General features: G+C 39.3%; 2 protein-coding genes across 3 annotated transcripts in view; one reads left to right on the top strand and one right to left on the bottom strand.

Annotated features, from left to right (window-relative positions):
• gprc5ba (G protein-coupled receptor, class C, group 5, member Ba) overlaps positions 1–25,608 on the top strand; it is a 47,534-nt gene extending 21,926 nt beyond the window's left edge. For both annotated transcript variants that reach the window (XM_055183065.2, XM_055183061.2), the window contains 2 exons: positions 7,536–8,669; positions 23,466–25,608. In XM_055183065.2, the coding sequence (XP_055039040.1) occupies positions 7,536–8,669; positions 23,466–23,510 (1,179 nt within the window). In that variant the 3' untranslated portion in view covers positions 23,511–25,608. The remainder of the gene's footprint in view (positions 1–7,535; positions 8,670–23,465) is intronic.
• On the bottom strand, positions 12,393–17,994 carry LOC141350948 (zinc finger BED domain-containing protein 4-like). The gene is made up of 3 exons (XM_073856784.1): positions 14,972–17,994; positions 14,206–14,522; positions 12,393–13,992 (listed from the first exon to the last, which is right to left on the bottom strand). Exons 1-3 carry the CDS (start codon positions 15,988–15,990, stop codon positions 13,625–13,627), a joined length of 1,704 nt encoding a protein of 567 aa, XP_073712885.1. The 5' UTR covers positions 15,991–17,994; the 3' UTR covers positions 12,393–13,624.

Here is a 25,608-nt window from a genome sequence, read left to right as displayed (position 1 = left end):
GCTTCCATAAGCAGTAGGGATGCACCGATATGGAAATTTTGGCCGATAACTCTTTATATTTGGGGTCCGATAACCGATATATATATATATAGGCCGATAAATATTCATATTATTTTCACAATGAAAAACTCCCAGACCGCGGACATCTTGTCTTTGCACTAGACTAGCATACTCTTCTTAAGACAGCAACACGTGTCATCTTCGTGCTATGTCACAGAAAACACCAATCAAAACTCCACCTTGCCAGCAATGAGCAAGTGAAGTGGTTCAACAAACCAAAATAATCCATCATTTATCGGCTTTCATTTATCGGCCTAATTTTGCTATCAGACCGATAACCGATAATATTAAAAATAAGCAGTTATCGGCCGATAACGATATGTCGGCCGATATATCGTGCATCCCTAATAAGCAGGTGAGAAATTGTTCTGCTAGTGAAGTCAAAATTGTTATTCTTTCTTATGTAGCTTTATAGTTACTGGATTAACCTTCAGCAAACATATTTTGCCTATTTTTGGATAAGAGAAGTTAAAGTGTCATTGTCAAAATTTGTTATGTTACAGTTTCAAAATGACAATACAGAGAACCTTGCTGTGTTCTCTGTATTGTCATTTTGAAACTGTAACATAACAATTTTTGACAATGACACTTTAACTTCTCTTATCCAAAAATAGGCAAAATATGTTTCAATTCAATTTTATTTATATAGCGCTTTTCACAATAGTTAATTGTTTCAAAGCAGCTTTACATTAATAGAAGCAGTGAAAAGCACAGAAAAACGACAGATGGCACAACATAATACACGATAGAATAGCAGTTAAATTTGCTGCGGCTATGACTCAACACTATAAGCGAGCGTATTACTAATGTAACGTCTAGAAGAGGAAGCTAAGGCTATATCCACACGAAGCCGGTGCATCCCCTATCCGATCATTTTTTTTCCTTGCTCTAAAAAAAATAATCCGTACACACGAAACCACTGAAACCGACTGAAAGCGGTGTAGTATATATGCCGGACCAGTATGGGGCGCTGTAATTCGGCCACAGATATACACTATACACGGAGAAGAAGACTTTGAGCATGCGCATAACCAACGTATGGTGTTGTCTATTATCGATTGTTGGTCACCACAATTGCATAGATGCAATAGATTTTGCTGTAATAAAGCTAGTAGGCTTTAGTAGCTTCTGTAGCACGAACACAATCACGTAGTCCACCGTTATTGTTGCTGCTGTTACGTGTGACGCTTCCGACACGTGATGTGATGACGTTTTCGCTTCAGAAAATATACGGATTGGCTGTACAGACGAAACCGCAAGGGTGTCGGTTTCAGATTTATCCACTTTAGGACCTGGTTTCAAAAAATAGCGGATTCAGTCTCCCAAAACGCCGGATCCGTGTGGATGTAACGCCAATATGATAACAAATTTATACGTATGCAGTGATACGCGTCTCCGTGTGGACAGCCCCTAAGTTAAGCCCAAGAAGGCTGCCTCCCCGGGTTAAAAAAACCCTAGGAGAAAAAAAACAGGCTTTTTAGTCGGGGAAATAAAAAAAGTCCTAGGAGGAAAAAACCCTTGGGAGATGGTAAATGGTAAATGGACTACATTTATATAGCGCTTTTAACAGACCTATGGCCATCCAAAGTGCTTTACAATTAGGGATGGGCGATATGGCCTAAAAAGTTTATCACAGTAATTTCAGCTGTTTGTTGCGGTGACGATAAATATGACGATAAATTATTCTCTTCTGTAAAATATCAGATTACGTTATGTTTAAGTTGTGTTCCACTTTGACTGTGCTGAAAAACATCACACAACAACAATTACACAATAATAATTTAAATCAATTACAAGTTTAAAATGTAAACACAGATTCTGTATTTATTTATCCTCTCATGGTGCAAAAATAGTGCAAACAGGAAAAGTAACAATGTCTTTACAACAGAGTACAACTGCAAATAAACCCTGATAAAGGAACAAACATGTTAAAGTAACCTGATAAAGCAAAGAAGTCAATAGTCACTTTCACACATACAGTCTTTACTGGTAAATTGCAGTTAACAGGTAATGTGTAAACAGGACCTTTCAGGTAAATCAGTACTCCCAATTTACCAGTAAGACAGGTTGTAAGATTACCAGTAATTTACCAGTAAGTGCTATGTGTGAACGAAAAATATAGGATTACCGGCATTTAGAACAGACGAAGTCAGACCGCGCTGACAGCTTCGGCTTCGGGCCAATCAGAACGTTTTTTTTATAGATGACGCGTTTACCCCTCCACTGTTTACATGTGCTGCTTAACAGTCGAGCACACCTGAAGTTAACAGCCACATTTCTTCAGCAAAGTGGTTTCAAACAGCTTACCATCTATTTGCCATATTGCCAACGTCCTTAGCACACCCTCTGTGATTTGCAGACGATAAGTTATCGCCCATCCCTGTTTACAATTAGCCTCAAATTCACCCATTCACTCACACATTCATACACCGACGGCGGTGTCAGCCATGCAAGGCGCCAGCCAGCTCGTTGGGAGCAGCTGGGGTTAGGTGTCTTGCTCAAGGACACTTCGACACTTGGTCCGGTGGAGCCGGGGGTGAACCACCAACCTTCCGGTTTGTAGACAATCTAACCACTAGGCCACTGCCGCATATATATATACACACATATAAACGGATAAGGAGATTAAGCAGAGATTATGCGGGTTCTGCCGGTGATCATTGGTCAGGCATCAGCTGGGCATCACGTTGAAGGACGGCCAGTAGATCAGAGTTGTGCCGACTTTCACATTTACCGGAACTGGGTCTGTTTGTCTCATTGTCCTCGGGGTTGAGGACGAGACAGGGAGAGAAAAACAAAATCATATTAGCAATAGGGGCCGTTCACATGTAATGCAAGTGTCCCACAGTGTTGTGGTTTAAATCAGCTTAGTTCCAGACAGGCTAACTATTGCAGCATAATTATGTTATCCTCAGTTGAGGATTTTGCAAATTGGGGGCCCAATGCGAAGGTATATATGGTAACTAAGGGTCACCTTCCGATCTTTAAGAGAAAATGAAACCTATCGACCCATTTGACTAAGGCTTGAAGCCCCACTGTCGTCGTTAATGCAGGTTCAGTGGCAAACGGGTCTATATTGCATACTATTCACAAGACCATGAGAAAACGCCAACATCGCAACCTGACCATACGTGCCAACCCGTTTGACTAAGGCTGGGGGCCCCACTGTCGTTGTTAATGCAGGTTCAGTGGCAAATGGGTCTGTATGGCATACTATTCACAAGACACACGAAAGCGCCAAAATCACAAGACACACGAAAGCGCCAAAATCGTTTCAAAATGTTGAAACTGCTGTGGATTACCCTCGCAATTTTGTGGAATATCAAGAATGTCACGGAGCTCACACCACTACAGTCAGATGTTACCAGAGGCGCACTACTGACCTACAGCCGAGATGAGGTTCTGCGACTCCGGTCATCTATTCTCTGTAACAAAAAAAGTCTGACATCCCTCCGGAGATCCGACAGAGGAAAAGGGGCAGCCGTGGTGGTGTCTGTGCCCGGTTAAGAAGTCGTCCTTTTAGACCTCCGTTACCCTCTGTCATTGGCCAATGAACGTTCCCTTCGGAACAAGATGGATCAACTTCATGCCAAGCGTCAGAGGGAGAGACTCTTCAGGGACGCTTGTATCACCGCATTAACTGAATCCTGGCTCGATGAATCCATCTCTGACTCTGAGATCAGCCTGGACAACTTCTTGACAGTCCAGGCTGATAGGACCCGTCAGTCGGGGAAGGAGAGGGGTGGAGGACTATGTGTCTTTATAAACAAGCGCTGGTGCACTAACATAAAAATACACAGCATCATATGCATTCCGGATGTAGAGATATTAACACTATCATTACGCCCCTTCTATCTTTCAAGAGAATTCCCTACGGTGGTTTCTGGGTGTGTTTCCTGTCCATCAGACGCTAACATAAAAGCAGCAGCAGATCTAATAGCGGAGAATGCTAACTCAATGCTAAGTAAATACCCGCAAGCCCCTGTGTTTTATATAGGCAATTACAACAACTGCAGTTTTGACAGCGTACTGCCTTCCTTCCAGCAGTATGTGCATTGTCCCACAAGGAAGGGGAATATCCTCTGGGCTCTTCGGACCATAATGTTTTGGTCTTTCTTCCTGGTTACAAACAGGAACTGAAGCGCATCAAGCCACAAGTCCACTGCGCTCCACAGTGGTCGGCGGATGCAATAGCATGTCTGCAAGGTTCTCTTGCATGCACTGACTGGACCGTTTTTAACTGTACTTTGGATGAGAGACTGTCAGTTACAACGGACTATATAAAGTTTTTTATGAGTACCTGCATACCAACAAAAACCTATAAGACTTTTCCCAACTCCAGGCCTTGGATTACCCCACAGATAAAACAAAAACGTGTTGAAACACAAAATATTTCAATGTAAGGATTGGCTTTTACCTTAAAATACTAGACAAACAGATCCACCAACATCTCCTCCCTTTACAGAGGTAGATGAGTAGGTGCAAAATTGGCAAGGCCATGGGGCTGGATGTTGTGTATATAGGTTTTGCTAGTTGCGTGTTCTGGATGACAGTCTGTAATAACAAATCTATCTTACTAAAGCGCTCATTAAATAACAAAAACAATATTGGGCCATTGACTTTAGGCCAGGTTTTTTGTCGGTCAATGGCGTAGTCTATTTTAGTTGCCTCAGAATAGGAACACACCAACAATGCGCCTGAACACACCTCGTTTTCAGACTAGAACGCCCATGGGTGCAAAATTGGGGAAAAATGCATTTGCTATTTAAACAACATGGCGCTAAACATGAAAATGATAATTGGGCCGAGTTAAAATGATCAAATACACTTGCGCCACGCATTGCGCCAGCTGTATGATAGGGCATTACATCTATAGGGAAAATATACAGCCGCAGAAATAATTAAGAGACGATTTTAGTTTACATAAATATACTATTTATAGGTATGTGTTTACGTAAAAATATAGCGCACACCGGAGTCACAGCAGAGCACCCCAGACAGCAATTGTAGATGCCGCCAGCATGTTCAACTTTTAAATGTGGCACAACGTGGACGTGGTGTTTGCGACCCCCTTCGCATACAGTAGTGTTAATGCATCTGAATGAACACATTCTGGGTTCTATCTGATGTGATGTGATTGCTGTTGCGATATTCAAACATAAATTGGCTTTTAGATCATGCCTTTTCAGGGCTCGCAAAATCGCTAGCCCGATGTCCTGGGGCTATTGCGAATTCCTGTCGGGCTACCAAAATGTGTATCTGCCCTGCCCGTGGGGCTATCTTAGGGAGGAAAAATATTTCTCTTAGATTTAGTTAGGTAATTATATTGTATGTAATCGTCTTGTCAGTCTTTAATATCTGACTGACTACCAAATTTTCACAATTTATTTAAATAGCTTCTCCTCCATAGATTTTGTCAGTACCAAGATAAAAAATATATATTTTGGTCCACCTACCTTTCATTAGTGCCCAGAGTCTAGCGCAAGCACACCGACGGGTTGAAAGTGACACAAATTTTCAAACAGTTGCTGTAAACTAAAACACCTCAGGGCTGAAAGCTCAAAATATCAAACGCTTCCAGTGGTTCTTCTTGACGTATTTATAGACTTATTGAGTAAAAACATACTACAACCATGCGGTGAGAAGTGGTTATTGCATGACACACGTTAGGTTTGTTTGAAATGCAGCTTGCCTTGCCTGGAATTTAGACGAGAGCAGACGGCTGCAGAGTGCGGGGAGGAGTAAAAAAACTGCAGGCAAGCTGGACACTTCCTGAATCTTGCTGTGTTGTGCACTGCAAACTTCAGCAATGGAAGAGATTGCGTTTGCATATTTTATCGCGGATTAAATAGATGTAACTGAAATACCAACAAATGCATTTAAACTAAGATTTTTATAAGGAGAATCAATAAAGGTGAACTGTTTATTACTGGAAAAGGCTACTTAGTAAATAGTAAGCTGGGATGTAATCTTAGTCTAGTGGTAATACAAATTTGTTTCTGTGTTAAATATAAACAGCTCACAGTACAAATAATTCAACACCAATACAAAAGTTTAAAGGAATTCAATAAAATATAAATGTCAAAAACAAGTTGAAAAAATATAAAAACTACTACAGGAAGTGGCGTTTTTACAATTAAAAAGTCATTAGCTGACATTCCTGGGCCAATGAGCATTATGTTGCGTCGTCACCAAGTCTTTTCCCATTGTACTTTTCGGCAATGCAGTCGGTGAAGAGCAACTGCGCCCGCCTGCAGAATCCAACGAGCCCACCTCGCAATCGCGAGAGTTTTTTGACACACGTCAGCAGGACATCAGAGCATGTCGGACGTAACTCAGACACTTTTTTAGCCGGCATGCATCTTGCGGCGATCACCGGTGATCGATTCTGTGCAGAATTTGCTCATCTCAAACAAGCCTATTGTAACAGTCCAACACAGGCGGAAACAGATTTTTCGACACAGAAGTTTGATGCGCGTGCCCGTGATGTCAGCATTGCTAATTATTCCTTCAGTGTTCACGTCTGATATGTGCGCTCCTCTGCACGCGCTTCTCCCGGCTCCGCTCTTCACGAGTACCCGCTTGCTCTTGTGCTCAGCAAAAAGCGCATTCTCAAGTCTTAAATATGTGAGAACGAAAATATATTTAGTGATATATGTTTTGAGTCATCTATATTGTGTTGGAGTCACTGGTTATTTATATATTTGATAAAATACAATGTTATCTAAATACAATGTTTAATGTGTTGTTGATGTGTTATAATGTGATGTGTTGATGTGTTATAATACATTTATATAATATTTCAGTAATAGAATAATTTAATTATTCCAACTTTAGGAGAACGTTAAACTGACCTAAAATACGTTCTATTTTCTTAAAGCAAACTTTCCTGGCTAACCAAAAACAAATCTCGTAAACTAACGTTCTGGAAACTAAAAACTAACGTTAGTGGAATGTTTTGGGAACCAAAAATTGTTAGCTGGGGATGGGCAGGAACAGTTGGCTTGCATGGAAATCGAGGATTTATCAATATTCTACATTAAACATTATGTATTTTTTATTTGGGCTACTTATATTCATTTTGGGCTACCAAAATTAAAGAGTTCCTGCCCAAAAGGTCTACCAGGGATTTTGAAATTTTGCGAGCCCTGATCTTGAATGAGTGTTTTTAAATCATATAAATTCATAAGAAAAATCTGATGCGAATATAACTTTTATAAAGATTTTTAGAAATCATTTGTCAGTAGTCTAGCACTTCCTATGCGGCCCACCAGATGGCACTGTGGGGACCACTGTTGGGCCATGGCACACCGGTTGAGAATCACTGTCCTAGAGGTCAGGGTGAACATGGCGCCTTAAAAAATACAATAAACCCTGTGACTGTAATTGTCACTGTTTGTGTGGTCCATATATTTTTTTGGGAGCGTTGTATACATCATTCTCATTTGTTTGGGTTTTTTCTCTCTCTTTTTTAGATGGCATTATTTCTTGTGATGATTATACTCCTCACTGGGCTGGATGTGAGTTTGTCCCAAGAAGAGAAGCCGACTGTCCCACGGGGCTGCGCTTTTGGTCCGAGCCGACCCTTCACTCTTTTATGTGACCTGGATGCCATGTGGGGTGTGGTGGTGGAGGCTGTAGCAGCGTCTGGTGTATTAGCTGCTATCTTGCTGGCCCTGGTGTTGCTGTGTCGCCTGCGCTCAGTCACCGAGGCACAGAAGCGGAGTGGCATTGGATTGATTCTCCTGCTATTGTTTGGCATTATCGGTCTGTATGGGCTCAGCTTTGGATATCTGATTGAGGCCAACGAGAGCCTTTGTGTGGTGCGCCGTGCCCTGTGGGGGATGTTTTTCGCCCTATGCTTTTCCTGCATGTTAGCACAGGGTGTGAGGCTGCGCAGGCTCGCCCGTGAGTCTCGTACCCCAGGTGGTTGTACTCTCGTCGGATTAGCGCTAGGGCTGACGGCAGTACAGGGTATCATCGCTGCAGAGTGGCTTCTCCTAACAGTGCTCAGGGAGGGTCACCCAGCTTGCCAGTACCAGCCCCTGGACTTTACCCTTGCCTGTTCCTACGTGCTGGCGCTCCTGCTAGCCGCTCTGGTAACCGCTGGGCTGGCACTGTGTGGGAAGACACGAAAGTGGCGGTGTAATGCCGTATGGCTTCTGGTCTCCTGCTCGTCGTCCGTTCTCCTGTGGGTGGCTTGGGTCGGCTTCTACATCTACGGAAACGAAACGCTCGGCAAGTCTCCGGAGTGGGACGACCCGTCGTTGGCCGTGGCGCTGGTGGCACAGGGCTGGCTGTTGTTGCTCTGCCACGCTGCTCCTGAAGCTCATGCCTGTCTGCAAGCACCACCTCAGCCTTTGGCTCCAGACTATTTTGACACATCCCAAAATTCTTCACGCATGAGGGAGGCCAGTCTTGAAGAAGACATCCCACTTTCACACAGGCAGTTTGTGGAGAACCAGGGATATGCTTTTGATGAAAACACTGCAGTAGGGTTAAGGAGCGGCAGCCATCATAATGGCAGTACAGGGGCCAGACCCAGCGCACCGTTCAGAAGTAATGTCTACCAACCTACTGAGATGACCATGATACTGAATGGAGGAGCAGTGAGTATATAAATGTTTTATTAATTGCCCTAAATAACGAAATGCATGGAAAAAGTATTTCCTCATAACTTCCTTAATTTATTTGCTTTTTCTTTGTGTGCCTTTTCATTCATTTCTCCTTGGGCATGAAATCATTTACAAAGTGAACTTAAACTGGAGTCCTTACCACCTTTATGTGTTTAAATGTATTGTTAGTTGATTCAGTACATTCATTCATTGGCCACACTTTTATTATGTACACTGTAAAAAAAGTTAGCTGTCTCTAAGTTTAATCAAATTAGTGTAAGTCACAAAACTCTCAACTAAAATTGTATACTTATATAGAGGGTATGCATTGACGTCACTTTTACACGTGACCACGCCGGAGCACGCCCTGTCGAGTGGCAAATGTTCAACTAAATGGCTGGTTTTCATAGTGGGTGCTGCGACAATGCCAGTAAAACTGACTATTATCAGCTTAAATTGAATTTAGTTGTCTTGATAGCAGAGGTGGACAATACTTCATTACATTAGTTAAATTTTCCAAGCATCTGTGCTCTATTAGGATGTTTGTATTGGGAAAATTTTTACTTCACTACATTCTAAAGCATAGAATCATACTGTTTATTCTTTAATATTGCATATTAAAATTTATTTAATACCTAATAACATTAAAATTGTGTAATTTTACTTGAGTAAAAGTATGTTAATGTACTTAAATATTAAATGTAAAACAAAAACTTGTATTTATGAAATGAAATAGAGTAAAAAATTATGATAATATGCTTTGGTTTTCCAAAGAAAAACACGGATAAAATACAAATACTTGAAAATACTTTTAAGTAGAAAGTAAAACCTCTGCTTGATAGTGACCCTAGCAACTTATCAACCCACCTGTGCTCTGTGGACGTTGGTATGAACGATCTATTTACTTCTCCTTTCGGTGTTTTTTGGCAGTCTGTAAAACGACAGCTCCGAATTCTTGTTAATCTGTTAGTACAGTCTATCACACAACACGTTTTCCCTGTATTTTCGTTGACTTCACACTGTACACAAATGCTGCCGCTCTGTCTTTTGCCACTCAGTGGGCATAAACGCAGTCACTTTCGTCCAAGGTGCGTGCATACCCTCTATACTTAGTTGCAGGGACAATCTAAGTGACTAAAATGTCATGTCCTTTTATAGAGGATCCTGTAGATGATGATTTTGCATTCATTTGTTGGAAGTTACATTTATGTCATTTATTTAAGTGACTTTTCTTTTTGATACATTTCAATACCCGAACAGTTGCCTTTATGTTTCTACGAGTTCATTCATCAGAGCCGCTGGTGTAGCGGGTAGTGCTGTGCACAGTGGGCAGCGCAGATGTACTTTCGAAGACCTGAGTTCAAATACCGGCTTGGCGTACTTTGGTTTTATTAATGTTAAACATTTTTTGCCCAAGTCTTATGCCTAATATCATGTCTCTTTTGCATGAATATAATGAATATAAGGTCTATTATAAAACGGTTAGTTCCAATCCTTGATTCTGATTGGTCAATAGGTGTGCTTTATTCACAATAAAACACTGCTATGACCGCTTCACCCAACGGTTCTATGTAATATCACTGCGCCCTTAGCAACACATAAACATATAATGAGACAAAGTCTGAGCACAGTTTGTTGTTTTTATTTGAATTTTCATGTTATTGTTCGCAGCCAGGGACTATTTTTTCTAGCAGAAGGAATGCTTTTATTGATTTAACTTCATGAAAGTTCCACTAATATTTTTTTTTACTTTAATATTGTGTAGTAACCGTTTTATAAAAGCAATAAGGTCCGCTTCGCGTCGTGCCTAACAACGCCCTTCAGCCGTTACTTATTCACGATACAGCACGATTTGCATCTGATATGTTAACTGCGATGAGAAATTAAATGTACACATTGACTCGAGCAGAAATTTTTAACACAACAAATTTTTTTGTTAATATATGTTCGTAGTTGCTGTAAACTTCAGCAGCAGCACTTTCAGTTTTACTAGTGAAAAGTATCCAGACCTCTTTGTCACGTGCTCTTGCCATGGTGAGTTGTTATATTGGAGCTCCACTGATGATGGCTTTTAATAGCAGTTGTGCACCTGATTAACTCAATCAACTCTAAGTAAACTGACTCTCAGATCAGCTGTTCTGAAACCGAAAACTCAGAGTTTCCCATCTCAGAGTAAAAGTTCAAGTTTTGACTCATAGGTGGTTGAACCTCCTTACTGAAACAGGCCCCTTGTCTTCCTGGAAGAAAAAAACTGCAATGTCTCAATGGGATTTTTCTGGTTAAGTAAAGGAAATAACAATTTGCCAGTGCTCAAGACAAGATTATGCCATGATGACATTTACTGTGCTGTGGATTTTCAGTTTGGATCATAACGGTTCCGGAACAAAGATTGTTGTTATAAATGTGATACTTAAATGAAGTTGAATATTATTGTGCATCTCTGGAGTATTCTTGATGTTGTGATTTGTTTCTTGGATGATGGGTGATGTAATACACAGAGGACATTGGAGGGGGGGGGGGGGTCTCCTTTGCCTTGACCACAACTATAAATAGAGGAAACCGTGTCAACAATGCAGCTGTGCAGCCAGAGCCTCTTTAAAAGCAGAGCTAACATTAATGCTGATAAAAGCCCATATTTCAGCCCATCGAGGATGAGTCACAGAGAACAGAAACTCTCAGATCAGTACATATTCATCCTAAACACTTTAGGTTATAATGGCTTATTCATTTAAGGACAGACACGTTCTTTCATCCACAAAACTACTGTAACCTATTCAATAAGTAATTACTCACATGAACAATATAAAATGATTCATGTTTGCTTGTCTCTGTGTTGCTTGAGATGTCATTCGGTTTGAAATGATAGATGTTGAGTAAAAGCTGTTTTGCAGATACATGTCCCTAAATCCTTGCTCTCCCATTAGCGAGGGACTCGGTGTGATACTGAAGTGAGCGATACACTCATCATTAGAGCCCTTTTCTAAAGAATGTAAGATGCTGGGTCAAAATGAAAGGGCAGTTTTTTAAAGTAAGGTAATCAACAATGTGATCTTTGATTTTTTTTCTCTAAAGCACGGGTTCCCAACCTTATGCAACTAATGGCCCACCAATGATTGTTCAAACGCATTACAAAGACCACCTTTCCAAATATGATAGTATGAACAACACAGAATAACAAAAAAGTGAAAAGGCATCAAAAAACGAAGCATTTTTACATGCCTTGAGTGTCACTATGAAGATGCTAAATGTCTAAGAATGCCAATGGGAAACCACAGGCCTCATTTCCAGCGGGAAAAACATTTAAAATTCAATATTTAAGAAGTTTGAATTTTAAAGTAAGAATATATTACAAATGATTTGTACTTGTCCACATGCTAAAAATTAAAGGTGTCTTTATTTGAAACAAAAGCCAAACAACTGAAAGTACCCTGCCTGCACTTATGGTGCTGAACAGAAAAAACAAATTGATAGTGGAATGCACGTTAAAAAGTGGCACTAAACGAGATAATTCAATTTAAAAGTGACGCCTGTGGGTCGTGACGTCTAAAACCATCGTTCTTCTCTGCATCTTATGTGATATGGTTGGATGTTGTTGGAGTTAACAAATTTATATAAAATTCACCACTGTCCAAATGTTTGAGGTCCCTTCAAAAATAAATTTTTTTGCAATGAAATAAATATGTTCGGACAATTAAATTTTTCTCCGGTTAGATCCAGTCCAACCAATTTCAGTTACATGGTGGAGTTGCAGAAATAACGATGTGAAATAGCAGGAGCTTATTGCAGGCTTTTAATGGAGAGGACAGAAGAGAAATCCAAAAAGTAAACTACCAAAATAGCAGCTTAACATGCCATGTGTTGACATCAACTGACAAACACTACTGGAAAAGAAAGACTATATATACACACAGGATAATAACCAACTGACAAAAACAGGTGAAGGGTATCCAAGAACTTTTAGGGCACTATTTCAGGGGGAAGTCAATGCTCATCGTAGTTATATGAAAGTTAAGAATAGTGTAGAGTAACGCCATATAGATACCACCTTGAAAAGCAGTTATGTATCATATACTGTATATTTGTTATAATACTAATCCACCCGTACGCAGTGGTGGACGAATTACACAAACCATGTACTTGAGTAAAAGTAGAGTTACCCAGGGTAAAATATTACTCAAGTTAAAGTAGAAGTACTTGCTTTAAATTTTTACTTGAGTAAAAGTACAAAAGTATTTGCCTCAAAATGTACTTAAGTAAAAAGTACTGATTTATTATGGCTGAATTATTTTTGTCATGGAACTCTTGCTGATCCTAATTACTGTATGTGAAAAGACTCTCTTGGCTCACCAATCTATTAATAGAATGACATTAATCAGACACTGATGTCTATTAAAATTATCATAAGCCTAAAACCTTAAAGCAAAAATTTTTCCTTTAGAACCAAATAAAATAACAGGATTTGACAGTAGTAAGTCTCATTTCAGTATTTATTTGCAACAGTTTAAATGTAAAATAAACTTGAATTAATAAGCACAACAGGTTTACAGGACCTTTCTTTTACTATTTTGCCCCTGAATGCTCTGTGCATATATATATAACTGGCTGTATCAGATTCACTGTAATAGGAACTATGGTTAGTAAAAAATACACTTGTCACAACTGCATTCAGTATGTGTACATTCAGTTTTGAAGTCTTTCAGTTACCCACAAAGTCAGAAACAATGTTACATCAATTTAGTCAAGCTTTGTGTTTGTGAATTAACCCTATACTGCTTCACTTAAAACCTCACTTAAAATGTAAATCTCAAAAATTAATTATAACGTGTCATAAGTGACATACATAACAAGCCTCAAATTGCAGTGAACAATAGCCTTGGCAGTAAACATTAAACAGCATGCCTTTCATTATGCTTTTGGTTAACAGGCTAGTATTGTATGGCACTGGTGATCTAACTGAAGTGGCAATATCTATTATTCAGCTTGAGAAGGAGCTGATTCTCAAAGTTGTTTGAGTCCATTCTTGCCCTCCTCGGACTGAAAATAAGCCCTGCCGTGCTGAAAAGACGTTCACAGGCTGCAGAAGCGGGTAAAGCAGTATTGATCTTTAAAGACAACTTACAGACTGCTGGAAAGGACTTGATCATTTCTTTGTCATCAGCTTTGCAGGCAAGGTAGCTTTCTAACTGCTTGATACTTTCCTGACCACCATGAAGCTTCATGCTCGCAAAGAAATCATCTTCCTCAGAGGCACTGGAACCATCGGTTGGTGACTGAATTGAAATATTGTCCTCTAGATGGTCCTTGATATAGTCCAGGCCTGAAATGTACATTTACACAGATGCTAAGCATAAAAAGTTAACTGTGATCAGTTTTCCAATTAAATTACATTATCAACAGAACTGTACCATCTCATTTATTACCAAGGTTTATTTGAAACTAACCAAAACAAATTGAGAATGTAAAGATAAAATATGAGTTAGATAGCTAAAATTTTATTCTCAGTTCCTTTAAATCTTTAGCACAATCTTACCTAGCTTGACAATGTTTTCATCTGATGTCCAGGATGTTTTAAATTTGGGTACAAGGATTGCAGCTGCAATAAACTCTGGCTCTACCAGCATGTTTGCAAAACGCTGCTGCATGCCTTTTTGTAGGGCATCCACTAGAGGTTTGCAGTACCTGGAGGCAATGCGAAGTCGGTCAAGTTTTGAGATGAGGAGGGTCAGAGTTGGCAGAAGCCATCCCATCTGAACATTGACTTCAGCCTGAAGAATGTTGAGGGCTTTGGCAATGGGGCTCATTGTTCTAGCGTACTCCTCTAGAAAGGCAATTTCAACTGAACTCAGCCTACAACACATTCAAACAACAACAATTAATTATTTCATGTCATTATCCTTTTAAGTGTGGTTGTGTGTGCGAGGGGGAGTATAATTTTTAAGGGATAATTCACCCAAAAATTGCAATTCTGTCATTATTTATTCGCTCTTATGCTGTTACAAACCTGTATAAATTTCTTTGTTCTGATGGCCACAAAGGAAGATATTTTGAGGAATGGTTTTTAACCAAACCGATCATAAAACCCGTTCACTTCCATAGTAGGACAAAAGAATACAAACATTCATCAAAATATCTTCCTTCCTAATATCTTCAGAACAAAGAAATGTATACAGAAATAAATGACAGAATTGTCATTTTTGGGTGAACTCTCTTTTTAATTAGAAAAAAAAGTTTAATCATTAGCATTATATTACTGGAACTTGAATGTTAAAAGATTTATATACAAAAACTGTACTTACATTGGCACCTTGAGTGAAGTGCAGACAGTTCTGATAGCCCCCTCTCCCTGATCTTTGATGATTCGAAGAATTCTCTCAACAGCGAGAAATAAGGAATTCCACCGTGTTATGTTTGGGCGGATGAGCTGAATTTTGCACACATCTTCTATCACCTCTGCAGCAGCAGTAGATCCGCCACTCTTGTTCCATAGTGCATGGCACTTTGAGAATGCTGATCGGGAAAGCTTCTTGTAGGCTTTATTAGAACAGGCTTTGGCTGCGTCCACTGTCGAAACCAAGTTTAATAGGTGGCAGGCACATCGATGATGTTTCGAAAGTTGGAATTGTAAGCCATCATCCTCATCTAAAACAGTAGATACCTCTACAAAGTCCACATCCACTCCATTCACATCCTTCTCATCCAAAATCTCATCAGTGACATCTTCAGCCTCATCTTCAGCAGAGTTGTTGTTCTCATCTTGCTCACCATATACACGAAATGCCTTTAAGAAATTTGACCCGTTGTCCGTGGTAGTTCGAACAACCTTGTTCTGTATGCCAAATTTAGAATGTATGTCATTTAGTGTGCAAGCCAGAACATCAAATGTGTGTGGGCCTTTAAGCTGCCTGCATGCTAGTGCTACTGAGCATCTCTCCAGATTTGTAGGATCAAGCCAGTGGGCAGTGACACCTATGAAACCTCTTCTCCTTGAACTCCAGCAATCTGTTGTTGTTGATATGAAATCTATCTGCAACATTTCTTTTTTTATTTTTGCCTTCATTTCAAGCACTGCATCATCCATCTTACGTCGCAAAGTGGTCCTTGACATGAGAGAGGCATTAGGCTGAAGCTCATTTAGGAAAGCTTTAAATGATGGCTGTTCAACCACACTGAAGGGTTGGAGAGACTGGGTCACAAAATTCAACACTGCATTATCAACATTTTTCTGTGTGACTAGCCTAGTTTCTCCCAACTTCAACTGTCTGGAGGTTGAAGGAGCCTCCTCAGTCTCAAGTTTTCTTTTTCTTGCTGTTGTCATGGCATTATACCTGTTAATGTGGCTACCATGCTTTCTCTGCAAAAATAAACATTTAAAACATTAACTGTATATCTAAAAATCAGTCTCTCCCTCTTTGACAAATAAAATAAGCATTTCAAAATTTAATAAACAATTAATGTGCTTTAGCGTGTATATATTTACTTTAGCATTAGCTTAGATCACAAGTTGTTTGGAACAAAAGTTTTTAAAATAGCGATTTCAGTTTATAAGGAGCACTACAATCCACCTGTTTTAGCATCACTGCAAAAAACTGTGTTAACAGCAATCGATTGTCATTTCAGCTTAAAATACAATAAACTTCGGTGAAAAAGCTAACTTAACTGACATATTAAAAAAATAGCTCCAGCATGCATAGCTACTGTCGCTTTGTTCAACAGTGTTACCAGGCAACCTAGTCAACTTAACGAGCTAGCGCCACGCATAAAAGTTCAATCGTGGTAACATTAACGTTGTTTATATTTTTAACAACAACATGAAACAGTTTTTTGCAAGCTACGGTTAAGAAAACAGAATGAAAATTGCTTACCTCTACGTGTTTTCTTAGGTTAGAAGGTGAATTCTTATAAGAAGAAATGAGACAGTCTCGGGGCAGGCACAGGAGATACTTAAAAATGAAGGACTCGTTCTTTTTAACAACTTCAAAAAACTCTCGTAAATAAGGCCATGGGTGTTGTGGCAAGTCAGTTGTGTCTTCCATCGTTCACGAATGCAGTAAAACTCAAAACTATACTCCGTCTGGCTGCTGCACTGATGTGTGACGCTTATTTACGCTAAAGACAGTATACCGCCAAACGGGGCAACCAACAGGTTCAAAACAAAACGCTGCGCTGTACCCTGATTGGTGGCTTGATGCGTTACGCATGCATCTTATTTTGCTCAGTAAAGTTTTTAATCCACTGATAAATAAAAAGGAACGACCGAATTTTCAAAATGTAGTAGAGTAAAAAGTAAGATATTTGACTTTAAAATGTAGTAAAGTGAAAGTAAAAGTCTCCCAAAATAAAAGTACTTGAGTAAAGTACAGATACGCGAAAAAACTACTTAAGTACAGTAACGAATTACATTTACTTCGTTACTGTCCACCACTGCCCGTACGTGACACCTAGATCTCTATTCTAACTGTGAATGGTGTGCTATAAGGTGAATACATGAAAGACACTCAATGATGTGTTTATGATGTGACAGTAATGCTGCGTTCAGACCAGCCGCAGTAGAAGCGTCAAGCACGAGTGATTTCAATGTTAAGTCAAGGTAAAGAAGCGTGGACATGCGTGTGGAGGTCTCGCGACGCGAATGAGGCGTGTAGTGTAGAAACGCACAAGTTGAAAATTTTCAACTTTGGCAGAAAAACGCACTGCGTTAACCAATCAGGAGCTTGCTGTAGTAGTGACGTGATTACAGGAAGCAAGCAGAGTCACTAAATTTCTCGATGACTAGAATTTCCAGCACAAATGAAGCGATTAAACTTAAAATGATCAAGCGGCAAACTAGACACAGTAAACGTGAATTTGACGCCTCAAACGTGGCTGGTGTGAACCCATGGTGAGGGTTTGCCCTTGGGAACCTAGGGCCAGATTTACTAAACGGGCAAATTAGGGTGAGAGCGCAATTCCAACAAAACGCAGATGGGAGTGGTAATATCTGCAAGTTATTTACTAAAAAGTTAAATTAAACGGGCGCAACAGCTGATTTTCATAATGACCAACACAATCTAGTAGGAGCAGCGCAAATTAATTAAGGGTTGCAAAAAAGCAGAGCAAATGAGGTGCAGATGATCTTCATCACAATGAAAATTCAGGATGTTTAATTCCAGCTAACCAAACCATAGTACACTGAAAAGAACTGGAGGACCAAAAGTTTTCAAGAAGTTTTGAAATGTCTGGTATTGTCTGACTTCTAGCGATTCCTCTTTTATTTACTTTAGCAAATAAAAATTAACATGGCTTGACAAATTTATTTTGAATAATATGCTTCTCTTGTATTCCAAATAAACTGTTACCTGTTAAAAAATCCTCTCCCTTGTATCACACACTCTCTGATCTCTGTGATGCCTCCAACTATCAGCAACAATTGCAGCCTTTTCAAGCGCAAAGTAATTTAAGACATGCTTCTCAACGTTAAATAATGGTGCAAATACCAGTAATATCACACGGACAAACATTAGTAAAGAGCGTGAATCATTTATATAATCCTCCCATAAATTTTACGTCTGAATGAGAAACTCCTAGAAATGCATATGGAATAAGGTCAGTCTAAAAAATAACTAGGCCATAACTTTACAAATTTTTCATCTCAGGGCTCCAGACTGCACCTAAAATGGTTGCATTTGCGACAAAAAATAGTGATCTTTTTCACCACTGGTGACAATGGCAATTTACACATTACAACTTTAAAATTTGCATGCTATAACTCTTAATGTGTGTGTTTTGCATGCAGCAGTAGCCTATGACATCATTTGTTGTGTTGATGTAATAAAATGAGAAGCTGCACATGCAAGTTTTACAGAGTTAGAGCGCTAAAATATGGAGGTGTAAAGCGAAAATCACTATACAAGCCAGAAAATATCACACTTTTTTAAACGATCATCATTTTCGTCATGCACTAGCGCCAGTGTTGGGTAAGTTACTCAAAAAAAGTAATAAATTACTAGTTACTAATTACATCTTCAATCATGTAATAAGATTACTTTACAAATTACTCTCTCCAAAAAGTATTTAATTACTTTAATTAATTACTTTCTAAATCCTATTTAGTACATGATACAAGAATAGGCTTGAAATAGCTCGAAGAAATAATATATAATATACATCAATTATTCTGGTCCCACTTTAGGGTCCAATTCTCTCTATTAACTATTAACTACATTTGCCTCAATATATTCCAACTACTGCTTATTAATACTAAAGAAGTTGTTAATTGTAAGTATTGGTAGAAATGGGGAGGTTTAAGGACGTATAATAAGGTTTTGCAGAATCTGGCATTAATATGTGCTATTAAGTGTTAATAAACAGCCAGCATCTCATTAATATTAATGCTAATAATCAACCAGTTAATAGTGAGAATTGTTAACTTAAACCATGTTAAATCCACTATTGTATTATAGTATACACATAATTGTTTTAGAGTCCATACACAGTATTTAGTTACATCAGAAGTAACTGTAATTAGATTACAAGAAAAGTAAGAGTAATCCCTTACTTTACTTTTTCAAGGGAAAAGTAATTAAATTACAGTAACTAATTACTTAGTAACTAGTTACACCCAACACTGACTAGCGCTGATAATACATCTGCTAATAAGCAAGCAACTCCATCTGAAAGAGAGAATGACAGACTGATATATTTCAAATGTTTATTTCTTTTAATTTTGATGATTATAACTGACAACTAAGGAAAATCCCAAATTCAGTATCTCAGAAAATTAGAATATTGTGAAAAGTTAAAATGAGGATTTTAAAGAAAATGTCAGAGGATTTTGATTTAATACAAGATGATATTGAGTGATCCCTATCTGTAGTTAAAACAACTCAATGAAGGACTCTCACGAGATTTAGTGGATCTTATGGTATGCATAATTCGCATTGGCCTCTACCGGAAGCTAGTTCTTATAGTTTATAAAGTTTTAAATACGGATATTTGTCTTACAATATCATATAGATTACCCTCAGAAGACCTTTATTAAGCCATTGGCACTGTGTGGCAGGCTTGTGCACAATTCAGAATTGAACTGAGAATGATTTCTAAATTCCAATTCAATTCTTGAATTTGAATTGAATTTGAATTGATGTCAAAAACAGGATCTTGAATTACAATTCGAATTTGAATTAAAGGAAGCAGAATTGCAATTCAATAGAAATTCAACAAAATTCATATACATATTATACAGTAAGTAAAGTGTTAAAAATGAAGCTTTCAGTATATGTCAGATATGATTGCATTACATAATTTATAAATTAAATTAGTTTGAACTACTTGTACAGATTACATTAACAGAAAATGTTTACCCCCAGCAATTAATGTTCAAAACTCTAGTCACATAACAAATAATTAAGTTAGATTTTTTTGTAATTGTAATTTTGTGGAACATGACTTCATTTCCCAGAATGTTTTACTTTAACCAAGTATTTAAAATGGTTTCCAAACAATTTTCCAAAGTAACTTTCCTAACACTGAATGTATGAGAGATTCTTTCTGTTTTGTTTGTGGAATTTCTTTGAATTGCCATGAATTTAATTCCACTTCCTGTCATTCCAATTCCAATTCTAATTCAACTTCATGTAGGGTGGAGTCAATTCAATTCAAATTCCAATTCATGAATTGAATGGAGGCCAATTCTGAAATTCTGAATTGTGCACAAGCCTGCTGTGTGGATTACTTCTGTGAAAGATGGATGCACTTTATCGGGCTTTAAAGTCAGAAGTTGTTCAAGAGAGTAAGGTCAGAAGAGGAAAGACATTTTTTATAATAACTTTTGGTTGTGTTGGTCTAAAAGATGATGGACATCTTGGTTTGCTCGAGGGGGAGTAATCATGGGGTAATTTTGATGTTTGGCTGGAGTATTACTTTAAGTTCATCCTAATGTGGCACTTAAATAATAATTTGCCTCCTTTTTGTCATCTGTTGTTCTTCCGATTCTATGCAGAGTTTTTGACCACTGTCTCATTCATTCAATGCTGGAGACTTTTTTATGCCACCCATAAGCTATGTATAGAAGAAAGGTCTAAGTTTACCTAATGTCAGCTGACTCCCAAGGGATTAAAAAACTCCTTGGAGAAAAACCCTGTGGGGAAAAAGTCCAGCAGGTTTTACAGCCTATACTTTATCCTGAAGTGCAGTTTGCAAAACGCATCCAGTGTCGGGTCAATGGATGGGTCTCTGGCTACATTGGCATGTTAACTGCCTAGAGATGCTGGCTGTCCTGTTGACCTAAACATTCTTGCCTTTCACCTCTACGATGGAAAAGTAACGTTTGTGCTTTTTATACTTTGTGCTTGCGTCCACTACCTTTGTTTTGAGCTCGTTGTACTTGCCATCACTCTGTTGTTGCGGGTTTGTGCGACTCGGAAGGGATGGACTGCAGCGCGAGAACCGGGCTGCATGTGAGTGCCTTGGATGGGGTGATGCATCCTTTTACGGCAGTTTCCAAAAGTCTCCAACCACGCCAGGAAAGATCGCTAGATTTGTCCTAGTCGCTTTTTTAATAAAGTCGCTAAAGGGGTCTAAAAGTTTCTTAATCTAGTGACAAAGTTTGGCACCAATTTGGCAAGACTGCGCTGACTTTCTGCTCGGACTGACTGTTCGTACTTGTGTATGAACTCTGCTGCCTCTGGTTGGCTAACGATGGAAATTAAGCCAATCATCATCAGCTATGTAGTTGTCCCACCCCCTGTAAGACACACACACCAATCATCGTCAGATATGTGTTTCCCACCACACACGCAGAGAAAAACTACATTGCCTTTCTGGTTAAAAGAGCCTACTCGGGTATATATTATTTATATTAGGATACCAGCGCTGGGGTGGCAATGCTTTTATTTAGGGTGGCAAAATGCCACCCCGTGCCACCCCGGTAGATCCGCCCCTGGGGATCGCAAGGCTTTTCAAAGAGTTGTGAAAACCGCTGAAATCGGTATATGCACCAAAACTACTCACCTTACAGGACATCTTTCATAAACGGTGTCTGTGGAAGGCCCGTAACATCATTGCTGACCCCAGTCACCCTGCACACAACCTGTTTAACAAATTGCCATCAGCCAGGCGGTATAGGAGCATTCAATCTAGGACCAACAGATTGAAGAACAGCTTTTACCTGCAGGCTATCAGAGCTCTTAATACTTTGTAAAGTGTCTATTCTTCTTACATGTATACATCACAAAGAACATGCACTTTAAAAATACAAATATACAAACATATATATATATATATATATATATATTTAGTTTTTTTGCTTATATTTATATTCATAGATTATTAAATTAATCTCTTTCTCTCTCCTTCTCTTAAATTGTATTTGTTTGTATTATTTCTTGTATTTACAAGACAGCCGTTTACTTATGTCACGGAGTACCATCTTTTTCAAGATGACATTTCGACCATGCGGGTCTGGATGCGGCAACTTCATGGGACCTAAAGAAGGTCACGATCTCTGCCTCTCGTGCATGGGCCTTGAGCATGCTGAGGTGGCGTTCGTGGGGGGCTTGTGCTCTCACTGCGAGAGTACGACCCTCTTAGATCTGCGGAGGCGGGTTTCGTTTCTTCTGGAACGTCTCCCCCCTTTCTTTTGGCATGGAGCACCGCCAGGGTGCGGCTGTTAAGCTCCGGAAGGACAAACTCCGCATTACGGCATCCACAGCAGGCAAAGGTGCCGATGAAGATGGTGAGCTCGTGTTCTACGGTGCCCCTGGTATCTGTTGGTCCTCCTTTGGACTCTTCAGTGTCTGTCGATGCATCTGAGGGGGGCCGTCTGTCTCCGATCCTGATTCGGATCTGCTCCTACCTTCAGGCCGGGTAGCGCAGTCTGAGTTTGATCCGGAGATAGTGGCCATGCTTGCTTGGGTGGCGGAGACAATAGGGCTGGAGTGGACTCAAGCCCTTCCTCCCAAACCTTCACGCCTGGATGATTGGTACTTGGGAGTTGCTTGGGCGTCTCAACCCACACCTCCGGTACCTTTCATTCCAGAGGTCCATGAGGAGTTGACTTGGTCATGGAAAGCTCAGTTTTCCAACTGACTGTGACCGTTTCAACCCTCACCTCTCTCACCAACGGGGCCACTAAGGGCTACACCGGGATCCCGACAGTGGAGCGTGCGGTCTTGATGCAGCCGTGCCTGGCCATCGCTTCCTCCTGGAGGGACCGGCCAACCCTTCCCTCACGTGCCTAAAAGCAGTCGTCCGGTCTCAGACACATCTGTCATACGTGACTGGGGTCTGAGCAGTGCCGCTAAAACACCCTTTGACTGTGTGGCAAGGTACCAGCAACATGAAAAGTGGTGGTACACAAGAGGTGAAGGGAAGGTACCCTGAAACGGAAAACAGTTTCACTTCACTTTTACCATCAAACGCTATAGCTTGCCTGCTGTATCTGTAAACAAATACCCCACCTTCTTTGATTGAGGCAGACCAGATAGAGATAGCCATTGTACAATGTTTACTGCATATTAGGCCATTTTTCCTGACTTTCATTACACACCACAAGGATCTCAATAGTGGCCACAGCCCTGTGTGAGAAAGATGTGTGGCGTGAGAGCTGGAAATATGTTGATAACTTTCTCAGTCTGTCTTTTCTTTATCACCACATTCATTTACACTGGACTGCTGTTTTGTCCTTCTACTTGCTCACTGTGGGCTTAAAAACACAGATTTTTTTGTAAAAGCTGATCTAAAAACAAAAATGATTTTGTTGACTTATTTTTTGTCTAAATGTCTTCGTAAAATGTATGCTTCAAATTGTTACAGGTTCCATCTGCCCCTCCCACATACACAGGAAGACAACTCTGGTAGAGGAGAAGTATTGGAGGAAGACTGGAAACGGAAACACGACGTACGATCATGAACTACAGTAAAAAATCCCTAAAGTGAAGGACGTTTAGTTTGGCACAATGTCCACTGGCTACCAGCACTGCTGTGTGTGCGTGTGTGTGTGTGCGTGTGTGTGTGTGCGTGCGTGTGTGTGTCTGAGTGATTTGACATGTGTGACAGGAGGATGCTATAGCAGTACAAATCCCTGATCCAGTCAATAACTCAACTGATTGTGAGTTAGTAAACTGGTAAAATGTTTCAAGTGTTTTTCTATTAAAAGAAACACAGTTTTATTGAATCACATGATGGTAACTTAATAAGGAACTGTTATATAATACATGGTATGAATAGAAAAGACTGATAGTCTGACTATCAAACTACCTATCAGATGTGTTTTCTAACAGTTGTTACATCACTGAATAACCTGCACAAATATAAGAAAAACAGCTTTATAACAACTAATCATCTAAAATAATTAACCAAATCATGTTAAAAAAAAGAAATAATTCAAATCATATGCCAGCAATTTAATTTTCTAAATTCACTCACTTTCGCCAGCAAAAATAAAATCAAATAAAGTGAACCCTGGTGGTAAACAGAAATATTAACCAGAATTGTGCCATTTAGTAGTAAACCGCTTTAGGTTCTCAGATCAGCTGTTTGTGTTGAAAAGAAAGTAATGTTTGTAAACATACATGGATTTAAAGAAAATGGGTGATATAATGCGACAGGCACCTCTGTATATAACTGATCTCTGTGTGTCCGGATGGTTTTCTGAAGTGTATTTAACTGCTGTCACTGCATTATCAGAGATCTTTACTGTTGTGATCTGGTCATTTTGTTTTCATAATTCTGACAGTTTTCTTCAACAGTGGTGATGTTGTTAGTCAGTTGATTTCTTTAAAGCTGCAATCCATAACTTTTTGGTTAAAAATAAAAAGAGTTTTTATACGTCGTTCAAAACGTATAAAATATGATAACGATGTGTTTTCACGTTCATGATTTATACGTTGAGCTGCGTGGTCAAGTTTCGAGGGAAATGTCGGTTGTTTTCCGTACATGTAAACATAAGTAATCTGCAATTTTATGTTTCAAACAGAGATGGCGATAGAGAGGCTAGAAGTTAAGATTGCAGCTTTAAATATAAAGTGAAAATGTGTGTGGTTGCTGTTTGCTCCTAACACTGTATCTTTCTGAAAGAGACCTTGTGTCCTGCTTACTGTATTAAACAGTTTAATGGTAGTTTTCACACCACCAAACTTTTTCATTACTTACATCAGCCCAAAATCCGAGTCAAAGTTTGATTTCTGCACGTTGGTCTGTTTTATCATGTATTATTGACTCTGAATCATTGTACAATATGTTTGTGTCCTCACTGATAGCACCTGCTTACCACTGGTCAGGAGAGGAGTTCGAGTCACTGTGTTTTAAGCGTATATACGTTGAACAGGGCCACCGCTAGAATTCATGGTGTCCAGGACAAAGTTAAAAGGTCCATCTATGGTATACATTTATCCAGCAGTGAAGATGCCTTTTAAGATTTACCATACACACGGCTGTATTGTGCGTGCTGCTGTACAAAGACACATTATTGCAGATACATAATTAATAGCTTTGATTCTGGGAGTTACAATGGATTCCTTTTAAACCTGCTTTTGGGCCAGACCTCATTTTAATTTCTTATACAAGAAGCAGAAGTAGTTGGCTGGTGTACACCTGACTTTGGGAAAGTATATATAAATAAATATATATAGAGAATATGGAAGTCTAGTCTGCACAAAGTGTCTTTGTCCAAGCATGAATGAGTGAATCTTAAAACAGCATAGTCGTTATCATCCAATCATTTCTCTGGAGCCGACAGTTGACCCCAGAAGTCTGTGCTAAACTTTGTTGAGTATTTAAGATTAACACTGCACTTTTGTACTAGGTTATTGACCTTAACTTAACCAGTGTAGTACTATTATCTGAACTTACTTCATCAATAATTCACAAACACTGCATGCATCATTTTATGGAGGTGGTGCTATTAAAAGTTAAAAATGCTGTATTTCTATAGTAAACTACTTGAAATTCTAGAAAA

This window comes from Misgurnus anguillicaudatus, chromosome 19 (genome assembly GCF_027580225.2).
Source record: "Misgurnus anguillicaudatus chromosome 19, ASM2758022v2, whole genome shotgun sequence".
NCBI lineage: Eukaryota > Metazoa > Chordata > Actinopteri > Cypriniformes > Cobitidae > Misgurnus > Misgurnus anguillicaudatus.
Note: the sequence above shows the minus strand (reverse complement) of the source record. Positions and strands in the feature narration are given on the sequence as shown.

Excerpts from the sequence above, each read along its gene's own strand:
- LOC141350948 (XM_073856784.1), bottom strand. The coding sequence starts at position 15,990 with ATGACAACAGCAAGAAAAAGAAAACTTGAGACTGAGGAGGCTCCTTCA. Across the intron at positions 14,523-14,971 it reads ACTTCACTCAAGGTGCCAAT|GCTGAGTTCAGTTGAAATTG; the intron begins GTAAGTACAGTT and ends AATGTGTTGTAG. Across the intron at positions 13,993-14,205 it reads TGAAAACATTGTCAAGCTAG|GCCTGGACTATATCAAGGAC; the intron begins GTAAGATTGTGC and ends TGTACATTTCAG.